This window comes from Salvia hispanica, chromosome 3, assembly GCF_023119035.1.
Source record: "Salvia hispanica cultivar TCC Black 2014 chromosome 3, UniMelb_Shisp_WGS_1.0, whole genome shotgun sequence".
Lineage (NCBI taxonomy): Eukaryota > Viridiplantae > Streptophyta > Magnoliopsida > Lamiales > Lamiaceae > Salvia > Salvia hispanica.
The window spans coordinates 12,738,672-12,752,981 of NC_062967.1; the positions used below are offsets into that span (position 1 = coordinate 12,738,672).

Here is a 14,310-nt window from a genome sequence, read left to right on the forward strand (position 1 = left end):
TAAAAGTGTTTCGCTACTTTAATTTTCTCTCAGATTTCACACCAATTTGTAGTCTAAAGATGAGGATTTATAAAACTTAGCAAACACAAAAGAATTAGAGGTTACCATGACATACTAAAAGGCTTTGCTTTTGCTTTTGCTTTTTCTTTTGTTTTTGCTTTTGACACATTTTGTCGATTCTTGGCAGAAAAAAAGAAAATAACACAAATTGATAGAAACATTGTAGAGTTTCTTTAATATATTTTTATTGCTATATGAATTTTAATTAATAAATCAATGCCAGTTCATTGATAGTTGTAGGTTTTTTACGATCAACGTCTTCCTCTGTTGCATACTAAGAGTATGAAATAAAGGGTATATGAATCCAAAAATAAATACTACTGTAATTCTATATATGCAAGAGACCAGTATCAATACTCAAAAGCAGTTAATAAGAAACCTTCTTCGTGCAACTTATATTGATATCTTTCTCTTGGTTGTTGAGAATTGGGATAACGACTCAGAATTGAAAGATTCTTGTTGAGGAAGCTTTGATAGAACTGTAGATGATCGTAAAGATGGATGGATGCTTGTCCAATTCGAATAAATTTAAGTGTATTATTCGTTTGATAAATAGGACAAATTTATTAATGATTTGAAAATTCGAGATACAACTCAAGATAGAATAATTCACAATTTTCTATACAAATGATCAAATTTTGGAAACTAAATTGATGAATAATTTGATTAATAAACAAATGTTCAAATTTCCAACAATTATATTACTCCTCAAATCATAGCAAATTAGGTTCCTCTCTCTGGCCAATCATTATTGACCAATAACATCACTCACCTGTCAGATACTACAAATTTAATATTAATTTTAATTAAGTTGGGGTAAAACTTTTCCTCAAATTATTCTCAATGCTCTCACTAAATATTTATTTCTTAATATTCAAAATCAAAAGAAATGTATCAACACTAATAAAACGAAGTGAATATTAATAGTGTATGACACATATTTTAATATTCCCTCCGTCTTATAAAAATATATCATTTTGTTAGGGGTAGCACGGGTTTTAATGGGTAATTGATAAACTAAGAGAGAATGAAAAAAAATATTTGAAATTGTATAGTGGATGGTGGGACAGATAAATGATAAAGTAAAAAAGTAAGATAATGAAATTGTCATAAATGGATATAAACTATTTCTACGGGATGGACGGAAAAGGAAATATGGTCTAATTCTATAGGACGGGGGGAGTACGAAATTAGTATTCCCTCCGTCCCATAGAAATAGGCTAATTGAGATTGACACGGATTTTAATGCATAATTGGTAAATTAAGATAATGAGAAAATATGGTTGGAATAGTATAGTGGATGGTGAGGGCTATAAATGATAAAGTCATTATAAAAGAGGAGAATTTTTTTTAAAAAAATGGATATGAATTATTTATAGGATGAACGAAAAAAAAAAATTCATTCTATTTTTAATGGGACGGAGGCAGTAAAATAAAACAGTGAATAGAGGTAAAAAAGTGGTTGATTATTTTTAGTGAAAATGAGGCATACCTGATACTACCTAATTGGAGAGGTACAATAGATCGGCCCAATATCTTTTAAAAGCAAGTTATGGAAAGCGAAAGGCCATACTCCAAGCCCATTTGTAAATGGCAAGTAGTTCCATCAATTTAAACCATAATTAATGTTGAAACATGTGTTCAAAATAATAATAATAAAAATAACTCAATTCTCATATATTTTCATGAACGGACTAATATTATAACTCAATTCTCATATAACGTGTTTAATGATAGATAATTTGATTATTGAGAATCAATGTTTTTGGTAATGTTGAAAATTTAAAATAACATATTGTCTTGTTGGTTATTAGTATTTTTGAAATGTTGAAAATTAAATATATTATTTGTATAATTTGAATTGATTACATAACTCATCAATTCATAATTTTTCCTTTAATTATGAATCAATTAACATTCAATTTCAATTAATTGAGAATGAATTTATCAATAGACTATTGGTCAACTCTATTAACAAAAAAAATTATTTTTATCATATTTTCATAGATTTAGATTGTTTAGACCGTTATTTATTTATTGATAGAGTATACTTTTGTCTCAAATTAATCAATTTTTAGTTTTCCAATTTTATCTAAATTTCTTAGATAAAATCTTAATCAATCGCTCAGTTAGATAAATCAAATATAATTCTCAATGGTCAATTGAAGTTTCATTTAATTATTTAAGAAAATTTATAATTTCAATCTTATATATATATTGACTTTAGTATTGTTACTTAGATTTATATAATATAGTGTAAATAACATAAATTTGATTGAATGAAAAAAAAAAAAAAAACAAGAATGAATGATTATTCAAGAATATAGTGAAAAAAAAATGGAACATGGAATAAATAAATAAAAAAAAAAAAAGTAAAAGTGTTTCATATTCTTTGGGACAGTAGAAGGTATATGATAGTACAAGAATATAGCAGAAACTGTTCCACTAATTAATCCTACCCTATAATTATTTACACCTAAATGTATCTTCTAACTGTGGCAAGATAATTAGTAGTAATAATTAAATTTTTTTTCCTTAATATATAGTTAACGATAATTGCATTTAGATAGGGATACCTAAAAGCTAAACTATATAGTTATTCCGTATTCGTCGATGCAGTTCTTTTCAAAATTCTCAATGACGATTTATTCAACCAAATACGTCATTATCCTCTTCATCTTCATCTCCATTTCCTTTGGGTTCGAGATTCGATAATCCCAAGCTTGCCACCCTACGGATAGAGAGGCACTCCTCGATTTCAAGAAAAAAATCACTTCAGATACCTCGGGTTTGCTTAGCAGTTGGATTTCTAACAAAGATTGTTGCGCAACATGGGATGGAATCGAGTGCGACCCTTCAACAGGCCGAGTCGTCAAATTGGATCGTTTCGGGGTTTTAATAGACGACGGTGATGTGCGCGTAGACACCCCAATGTCCGGAACATTGTCCCCGTTTCTTGGGAACCTCTCTTCCCTTCAACTTCTCAATTTGGCCGAGCTACAGAACTTAACGGGCCCCATCCCTTTTGAACTAGGCAAGCTCACTAACTTGCGTGAAATGTACCTAGAATCAAATAGTCTCGAAGGATCAATCCCGAGCTCCTTTGAGGACTTGAGTCTACTACAAATGCTAAGTCTTAGCCAAAACCATCTCATGGGCCCCATCCCCCGTAATCTTTTCAAGAAAATGACATCATTAATATACCTCTATTTCGACAACAACAATTTGAGCGGAAGCATCCCACCGTCCATCGGAAACATGAAATCCGTCCACTACATCTATCTACTCAACAACAACCTCTCCGGCACGATCCCGAACTCCATCAGCAAACTACCACGAGCTAACATCCTGAATTTCGAAAACAACAATCTCAGCGGCAACATCCCCACAAGCATCGGCAACATGATGAATCTCGTCAAGATATACTTCTCCAACAACAGCTTCACCGGCAAAATCCCACCCCAACTCGCCAAATTGCGCGGCCTCCAATATATAGACCTTTCTGGAAACTCCCTCACAGGGAGGATTCCGGAGGGAATCTTGAATCTTGAGAGTCTCGGCCAGTTTAATGTTTCGTGGAATCGGTTGAGTGGGAAGATTCCGCCGCATAAATTCGGTTTTCCGGCTTCGGATTTTGCTGGGAATCCTGGTTTATGTGGAGCGCCACTTGCTCCGTGTAACAACTAATTATGTGTTTTTTCGTAAAGAGAATAATATAATTAATTATCATCTTATTGCACCAGTCACATTACTATTTTATTTATCAATCTCACATATCTTAATTAAAAAAATTAAAATTAACTAGAATAAATATGATATGTAAATAATTTTACTTTCACGAGTTTAGACAAATATCAAATTTAATACTATTTCATTTAAACACAAGTAATAACTAATTAAACAATAAAAATATTTTTAATATTAGTATAAATATTTTCTTAATTATTTGATAGAAACATAATTATAAAATTATTATTATATTTATTAAGATTATGAACAATTTAAAAATCAAAACAAACAAGAAATTTAAAATTTAATGAAACATGTTACTTTCTCAAACAGATTCATAGCAACCAAACATGATCTTTGACTATTTTACAATGCTTCTTCCTCCGTCCACCAATACAAGAAAAATGAAAAGTTTATTAGGATAATAATATTATTCCTAGTTGTTAAATTCCTAGGTTTTTTTTGTTCTTTCTCAACGTGTCTCGTTTCTCATCTCTCTTTCTACAAGGTTTTAAAGACATTAGAGTGTGAATTCTGCTATTTGGTAATTTAATGTAGAAGTTGTATTGTTATGTTTATTGATGTTGCTCGATTGTGAGGTACAAATGATTAGGTTAACTTTTGCGAAATATATTTGGATAATCATTTTCTAGAACTCCTATGAGTAAAAATTATGGAATAGAAAATGCGATTGAAGATGTTGGAATTGTGGTAATGATTGGGATGAGCATTTTTTTTAATGTTGGAAATTAACTATAGTATTTACATTTGAATTGAATCAATTACTTTAATTATAAAAAAAAACGCCAATTCCTTAAATATGAACCAATTAACATTCAACTAATGGAGTATATTTGAATTGATTACATTACTCAACAAATTCCTGTAATTATGAATCAATTAACTTTCAATTAATTGAGAATCAATATCAGTCAAGTACTCTATTAATAAAAAAAATTGATTTTATGTTTTCTTAGATGTTATTTATTACTCAAGTGGAGTATATTATTTTTTATCTCAAATTAATCAAGTATTTAGTTTTTCAATTAATATCTAAATTTTTTTGATTAAAGCCTAATCCATCTATTAGGACTCAGATAAATAAAATATACTCAATAGTCAATTGGAGTTTCATTTAATTAATTAAGAAAAATTAAAATTTCAATCTTGTATGGACTATGTATAGTATATTGTACTTCACAGTCACAACTTATTTTATAAATTAAATAACAAATTTAAATGAATCTAACAAAAGAACAAGAATGAATGATAATGAAAAGGATAAAAAACAAAACTAAATAAAACAACAAATTTTAGAAATTTCCGCTAAGTAGTGTATCGTGTAAATAAAATACAAGAATAAACAGAAATTGCTCCATTAAATAACCCTAAAATATTAACCCGCCTATATCTTCTAACCAAAGCAAAAAAATAAGTAACACTCCTTCCGTACCACAAAGTTTAGTAGTACTCGCTCCATCCCATTTAAGATGGACACCTTTATTTTTTATTTGTCTCAATCAAGATGACCACTTTCCAATTTTGGAAATAACCCCCTCTATCATCTCTCCTCATTAAAATATTCAACTATCTTTTTCCTCTCTATTTTATTCCACCTAACAACACTTCTTAAAATCCCGTGCCACTCAAGAATGTGGATATCTTGAGTGGGACGGAGGGAGTGCTACTTTTTTCATTTCGTACGCCCCATAAAATTTGTCACATTTCACTTTTCATCATTTTTAATAGGACCCATATTCCACTACCTCAATAACATTCACATTTATTATAAAATTAATATATAAAAGTAGGACATTCAACAATCTTTTTCCAACTTACTTTCCATCACATTTCTTAATTATATTATTCAATTTATATGTTACAGTGTTAATAAAATAAGTTTAAATGAATCAAACAAAAAACAATTACTCCCTCCGTCCCACCGGAAATGATCCACTTTCCTTATTTATTTATCCAAACCAAGATGACTCATTATCAATAATACCTTTAAACTCGCACTGACCCCAAAGTTCATACTCTTTAGGGACGGAGGGAGCATATTGTTCACATGATAGTACAAGAATATAGCCGAAATTGCTCCAGTAATTAATCCCACACTATGAATAGTTACACATGTTAGGTTTGGTATACTGAAAAGCATGTTTCGAGCAAGTTTCGCTCGAATAGAATCTTGCTTGTATACGTAAAACTCTACAATCCACTTTGAACCCGATTCAGTATTATTCGAGCAGTTCGCACGAATAGAATCACTATTATTATTACATTGTGTTTGCTTGTGCATTTATAAGATGTTTTATAAACATTTAAATGTATAAGAAGCAAACAAAGTCTAAGTCTTTTGCTTAGTAGACCGGTTGTGGGCGTCGTCCACTTTAAGGTAACACGGTCAGATCTATGCAATGCTTTGCAAAAGAAAAAGAAGAATTTCACAACCTAGATAGACTTTGGCTACCTATCGTGAAAGGTTGCAATGTCAGTCCGCATATTTCTAAGCCTTACTGAAATAAGATGACATTGGTGTGGTATAGCACTGAACGGATCTAACAGCAAGACGTGTCTTTATGCTATTTACTGAAAGACTAGGTCTTGATAAAATACTATTTCTTAATCTACATATGTTAGCATTGAGCATACGGTATTGATTATGCACTACTTTGACTTATCAAATGGTGCGGGTTTTTCGCAACCCAATAATCCCGATATATTGGGTAGTGGTGATTAATATCTAGCGGTGCTAGGATTGCTATTATGTTGAAACGTGCGCGAGGTGAGTCTCGTTTGATAATGTCCTCAAGAGGAGCTCGAACAAGGTTTTATTATTCGGAAAACTTGCCAGTTGGAGTTTTATTACTCTATGAATAATAAATAAATGTTTCTTGCTAAGTCCACTCTTGGAATTAATAAGACATTAATTAATTAAGTCCATAGCAGACATTAATTAATTAATGGACATTTATATCTTAAGCGCGGGAAATAAATAATAAAAGTGGAAACCCGGATTACTTGTAATTTCGGATTTGGATGGGGAGAGTTCAATATTACTTCTGTAGTGGCTGCTCGTAGTATTCCAATTATAACTTATATTAAATCGTGGGTTCAATTTAATTAGTAAAAAGTAAATTGGATGAGCCCATATCCAAAACCTTCCATAGATCCCTGTCTGGGCCCAAAAGGAACTTAATATAAATAGGAGAATAAAGGAGACAGAATTATCACAATTTTATTTCTTGTAATTTTTGAAATTTGCGAAAATCTCCAGCTGAGGAGAATTTCGAATTCCACTCTTTTTCCCAAAAGGATTTCTTCTGTCTTCTTTATTCGAATCCTAGTATTTTGATAAGATCAGCCCACCCTGATATTGAGATACAGTTCGAGAACTAGAGAGAAGATCCGTGGTCTAGTATTGAAGATCATCACGTGGAGAAGGCGCGAGCAATCGACGATTCTTTGGAGAATCAAATCGGTAACTCTAAACCGTAGAAATCATGTTTAGGATTTATATTTTCTAAGCATGAATTATTTGCGTTCTAGCATGCAATTATCTGTTTAACATGTGAATTGATTAATCGCATAATCGGTCAAATAGATCCACGTCTGATTTATTTGTTTTGTACAAGTTTTCAGCTGTGCAAGGGGCACCAAAACCCCATCAATTGGTATCAGAGCCAATTTTTGGCTGGATTAATTTCATATTATGTGAATTGCTTGAATGCATATAATTTTTTACGTATGAGTTGGTTTTATGAAGTACGTATATCATTAGCTATACGAATCAATTGATTCTTTGACTAATGAATTGGTGTATTTGTTAATGATTGCGTGTAATTATTCCTTCGAATTATCACATGTTTTATTGCGTGGATTGTGTTGCCGTCAACATTCAACAATTCGTATGTGATAATGGAATCGCGAGCTGGGCAGTTTATGCCAGTTCAGCTGCGGAATTCCGGGCAGCAGCAGCTGCGACGCCGGGCAGGCGATCAGCGAGCAAAAAGAGCAGCGGCGCTGTTGGACGGGCAGCAGCGGTGGTCCGGCTCGGGGGCGATGACGCAGCAGTCGTGACGAGAACGACGCAGCGGCAGCAGCGACGTTGTCACACTTGCAGCAGCGGCAGGTGCGTCCACACGAGCAGACGGACAGCAACGTGGAGGCTAGGTGTCTTCGTGCAGCAGTGCCGGCGAGGCACGGGCTGCCGGAATTCGCGATGGCGGCGGCTGTTCTTGATGGCTGTTCATGGTCGAGAATTCGGCTGGGCATGTTGCGGTGAGAACGTCGCTGATGCAGCGACTACACCGAGGCAGAGCCAGCAGCCGTGGCAAGGACGACGCAGCAGTGCCGGAGACGGAGCAGCAGCGACAGCAGCTCCGGAGGAGCGACGTCGACGCAGCAGCGTCGGAGACGTCAGGCTCGGCGAGATCGCGAGACGAGTGGGAGCCCAGCAGCGGCTGCGGTTCAGTGGGAGTACGACGATGCAAGATTAGGGTTTCCCTATGCGTGGTGTCGTTTTGTCTCGTCTCACGACTTGGCTTTCCAAATTTTGATTAGGATTTCCAAATCCTTGGATTCAATTTCGGATTAATTCAAGATTAATTAGGAAATAAGATTTGAATATATCTTTTGTGGATTTTATATATTATACTCCCTCTGTCCCATTAAAAATGAAACTCCTTTTTTGGCTGTCCCATTAAAAATGAAACGTTTCCTAAAATGGAAACAACTTTATCTCTACTTTTTCATCTCTCTTACTTTCCTCTCTCTTCTTTAACTCACAAAACAACACTACATAAAATCCCGTGCCGATTCCCAAATGTTGCATTTTAAGTGGGACGGAGGGAGTATAAGATTTAATTTTGTATCAAATCATGGATTAATTATAGATTTTATCCTTATTTTATGGATTTGTAGGGATTTAATTCCTAGACGAAAATCCTAGTTAAATTTGGATAATGACAATCTAATATTTATCTATATCCTATGGATTAATGTGGATTTATCCCTAGACGAATCCTAGTTGGATTTAGATAATTATAATATTATTTTATTCTTATCCTATGAGTTTATATGAATTTATTCATAGATAAATTCTAGATGGATTTGGATAGTGATAATATAATATTTTATTCTTATCTTATAGATTTATATGGATTTGTTCCTAGATAAATCTTAGATAGATTTGAATAATTCTAATATAATATTATCTTATTCTATGGATTTATATGGATTTATTCCAAGATAAATCCTAGATGAATTAGGATAAATATTTACATTAATTTATTTTATCCTAGGGATTTGAATAGATTTAATTCTATTAAGACAAATCCTAGATGGATTAAAATAAGAATTAATACAAGTTATCCTTATCTTTTGGATTTATATCCTAGATAGATTAGGATAAAGATGATATATAAGAAATCCTTATTTAATTGGATTTTGATAAATTTATTTATCTAAGAAATCCTAAGTAATATTTGATATATTCTAGATGTCTATTCTAAATAGAATTAAGATTTGTATAAATCTTGGTTGATTGGATTTTATTTATGTTAAGGATTATGATGGAAATGTTTCTATCTAGTAATATCCTAATACGTTTTAAATAATGATAATCCTAGATCAACGTTATCTTGAATTGTAGGATTTGATTTATCGAAATAAAATCTTGAATAATCCTAAATGGATTTAGATAGCTAACTCTATCTTCATAAATCCTAAATAAATTTGGATAATTATTATCCAATATAAAACTTAATTATTTAATTGATTCTCCCTTGACTAGATTAAATAATTGTCGTTAATTATCATGTGTGCTTAAATGTCATGCATTAAATGGATTTATTTGTTTATTTGGTGTTTATCTATTTTAAGTGGATTATCTGTTTTATCTGCTTATGTGATAATTATGCAAAAACCATACAAAATATCTAAGTGATGATTACAACAAGTGCGTTGTATACGGTCTCCATCGGTTGGTCTGCCAAATTTTGTGAAGCTGATTTTCTAATATTATCGCCACCTACAGAGTAGGGACAATAATCCTACGAAAATAGCAAGTTCATAAGGGCGGACTTCTCACATAATAAATAGAATGAACTAGAAAGTGGTTCCCAATATTATTGCCACCTGCAGAGTGGGGACAATAATCCTAAGGAACTACGAGTTTCAGGGTTCAATCAAAATTTATGAGATAGCTTGGTTTTGTTGTCAGCACATTAACATTGTTATGGGAGTGTGTTGTAGAAATAAAATTCTGTAATGCTAAATCTGATGGTCGTGCTTAGGCAACATTAGGCGTATCAACCTCCAGAGGAGGAAGCAATTGATGCGTCGGTGTTGTGACCAGTAAAATTGTCAAAATTTTAATGCGTATTAACCTCCAGAGGAGGATACAATTTATTAATTTTGTTGTTGTAAGATACATAATTGTTTTGTGGTTATTTGTGATTATGTATTGAGCATGAGTATGTGATAATAAGTTTCTTTGTCAAATCTTCATTATGTCATTTAATATTTGTCTGCGATCCTTAAAGAAAGAAAACTCGAATGCCTAAATTATGTAGACCGGAAATGAAAATGGATAAGATTCTCATCGCTGAAAGCTTGGAGTTTATACTCAATGATTCATGTCCTCCATTTCCTCGACATAATTCCACGAAGAATGTTCAAGAATGCATTATACTTATACATGTACTTGACAAGCTCCTTGAGGAATAAGGTCAAGCTATTTTCCTTTAAGTAGCTCGACAAGTCTTGGTTAATAACGATGAAAGATGGATATCAATAGAATCTGTCAAGATGATTTGATTGGAATATCCTAGAGTGACAGAATGTTTTGAGGATCTTTTGATCACTCAAATAGTTTCTGACACAAGTCATCGCCTAAAGTAACAAGAAATGACTATAAGAAGGTTTAACTGAAAAGTAGAAAATCTTCAGAATAATAGTCGTTGTGTTACTATTAGAGGAAAGTAACATGATAGATGACGAATTCATAAAGGCTGCATTTTTCTTAAGTCCTAGTTCATTTGAACAAAAGACTAGATATGGAAATGGGAGAGCCTGGATTGTCATCGAAGTTTGTTTAAAGCGAGAAAAGATGCTTTGTGAGTTGGATTGACCTATTTTTTAGAAGGACAATGACTTACATGACAATGCAACTTCTAAGTAAGAGATCTTGATCCAGTTAGGTTTTTGTTGCAGTGGGAGCTATTAATGCTCAACTATTGTTTTATGGTTGATGCTTAAGGCATCATAGTATTAAAATAATATAAGTGCGACAAGGTTGAGTATTCAACAACACATCAACTTCTTAATCATTGAATGATAAAGTATTTATGGCTCTTAGCCTTAAGGCCAAGAAAATACTTAGAAATTGTTCGAACTTATCTAGACTATCAAGATTTTAACATTTCGTTAAATAGCTTGAGAGTTGAGAAAGTCTATTTGATGCACTATGAGTTAGAATCATTTGATTTTTCAAGAGATTCAGAATACTTATAGAAGTGCAACATAGAAAGACTAGCAAGTGTCTATGGTTTATGATGCACTTTTATTTGCACTATAAATACTTGCAAGTATACAGAGTAGGTATAGTATAGCAAAAGGTTAGTACCGGGTATCGAACACGGGGAAGATGTACACAAAGTGTCTATCTTCTACTAGAACTCAATTACTATCTGGAGAAACAAGAATTTTTTTTGTAACTTTTTGAAAACAGTAAATATTAAAAACAGTAAACAACTAAAAACAAGCAAATCACGGAGAGAAAAGTATAGAGATAAGGGGAATTCCAGGGATGTGCTTTCGCTTTATGGTTATACAAATTCCAAACTACAATACCCTAGCACAGTTAATACTTTGAAAGGACGAGTCACCTAGCTTATGCTCATGCGATACAAATGTTGATTACTAACATTAGGGTTGTCAATCCTAACACGTAACTCCAAAAAGCTCCTAAGACCCTTGAAAAGTCCTCACTCTCAATTAACAGTGCCGTTTTAAAGGAAGCTAACTGTAGTGTCTACTAAGTGGATCTAACGCTCTTTGGTAGGTGAGGAATATTTGGCTAAAAAGTGACTCAAATATAAAAATATCCCAAGTAGAGTTAAGATGACTCCACTTTTCTAAAACTTAAGGCACTTCTAACACTTTATTTTTCTCCTTCAATTTACTTTCAATCCTTTGATTTTATTTTCTTTTCACAACCTTTCACACATTTTTTTTTTTTTTTTTTTTTTTTTTTTTTTTTTTTACACATCCTTTCTTTTTTTTTTCTAAGATCAAGCACATATTTGGAATTTTTCTCAATTTCACAACTTGTACTTTCTTAATATTAAGCACACTACTTTTTATACTTTCCTCCTTATCTCTCCAATTCCTTTACAAAAGAAGATAACAAAAACTATACTAACCCAAGGAATTGTTCCCCCATTTATTTTGGCTTCCAAAGAAAAGGCTTAAAGGCTCAAAATTGGCTCCAAAGGAAAAAATTTGAGAGGGTCGAAAATTTTGGATATAAAAGTAGCTAAGAAAAGACGGCCTAACATCCTCCTAAATCAACTTAAACACTATGTAAACTTAGGCAGACTAGGAGCAAGTTCTAGAAACATATACATGCATACAGATAAATCACACAAGAAAGAATTTAAGGCTCAAATCTCACAAGGTAGAAGCACGATTCAAGGCGAACAAGCAATTCACTAATTATGCACCTTTTCACCCAACCATCATATCAAAACGTTAAGCCACACTTAAACATAGATGGAATATAATATCATTGGCAACTCGGTCTAATGTGTCCCTAAGCATGCGTGTTTCTAAGTTCTTCATGTTATGTTCATGACATGGATTCAAGAAAACATTTTTAGAACACAAAAATCTCCTACGGGTTTTTGGAAAATTAAAGCAAAAACAAACAAAAAGAAAACCCTAAACTCACGGTCCACCACTTCATCCCCCCAAACTTATTTACAACAAAGTGTAAAATAAGTTTGTAGAGTCGGTAGGGACGTGAGTATACTACTGAAAAAAAACGTACCCTGAAAAATTTCGCGTAGAGGTTGAGCGGGGCGAAAATTCGAAGAATTTCGAAAAATCGCGCTGGAAAATTGTGCCCAGGTGGCGGTCCGCCGCAGCTGTTCGGCGGTCGCCGCACGTCAAAGATGCTTTCCAGCGTTCAGGTGGCGGACCGCCGCAGAGCTTGCGGCGGTCGCCACGGAGAGGTCAGAACCTGCGAAAATTTTTGCAAAGCACAAAATTAAACCAAAACCAAAAATACTTAAAATTAAAGCAAAAATTGTTGGGTTGCCTCCCAACAAGCGCTCCTTTAGAGTCATTAGCTTGACTTTTACCCCCCTTTTTCACTCCTTGGGTGGCTCTTCGAGACCAACCTCTTCATCTAACACTTTGTCTGCACTGTAATACTTCTTAACACGGTGACCATTTGCTTGAAACAACTGTCCATCCGGGGCTAGTAACTCAACTGTTCCACTATCATAGATTTTCTTGATTATGTATGGACCAGTCCACTTGGACTTCAACTTCCCGGGAAACAAAGATAGTCTCGAGTTATGCAACAAAACCACATCCCCCAAGGTGAGCTCTCTTGGACTGATCATCCTATCATGATAAGCCTTCATTCGCTCCTTGTAGATGGATGAACTATCATAAGCCTCCATTCGAAATTCGTCCATCTCATTAAGAAAAAGACGTCTTTCCTCACCGGCCTTTTGAAAATCTTGATTCAACTTCTTGATTGCCCAATACGACCTGTATTCCAACTCAAGAGGCAAATGGCATGACTTTCCAAACACAAGTTGATAAGGAGACATACCTATGGGACCCTTGTAGGCAGTGCGGTAAGCCCATAACGCATCTTCTATCATGATAGGATGATCAGTCCAAGAGAGCTCACCTTGGGGGATGTGGTTTTGTTGCATAACTCGAGACTATCTTTGTTTCCCGGGAAGTTGAAGTCCAAGTGGACTGGTCCATACATAATCAAGAAAATCTATGATAGTGGAACAGTTGAGTTACTAGCCCCGGATGGACAGTTGTTTCAAGCAAATGGTCACCGTGTTAAGAAGTATTACAGTGCAGACAAAGTGTTAGATGAAGAGGTTGGTCTCGAAGAGCCACCCAAGGAGTGAAAAAGGGGGGTAAAAGTCAAGCTAATGACTCTAAAGGAGCGCTTGTTGGGAGGCAACCCAACAATTTTTGCTTTAATTTTAAGTATTTTTGGTTTTGGTTTAATTTTGTGCTTTGCAAAAATTTTCGCAGGATCTGACCTCTCCGTGGCGACCGCCGCAAGCGCTGCGGCGGTCCGCCACCTGAACGCTGGAAAGCATCTTTGACGTGCAGCGCGATTTTTTGAAATTTTTCGAATTTTCGCCCCGCTCAACCTCTACGCGAAATTTTTCAGGGTACGTTTTTTTTTCCAGTAGTATACTCACGTCCCTACCGACTCTACAAACTTATTTTACACTTTGTTGTAAATAAGTTTGG

General features: G+C 33.9%; 1 protein-coding gene across 1 annotated transcript; it reads left to right on the forward strand.

The window, feature by feature from the left end:
• Window positions 1-2,991: 2,991 nt before the first annotated feature.
• LOC125209305 (LRR receptor-like serine/threonine-protein kinase GSO1) lies at window positions 2,992-3,747 on the forward strand. The gene has a single exon (XM_048108903.1). The coding sequence runs from the start codon at window positions 2,992-2,994 to the stop codon at window positions 3,745-3,747; it is 756 nt and encodes a 251-aa protein (XP_047964860.1).
• The last annotated feature ends 10,563 nt before the right edge of the window (window positions 3,748-14,310 follow it).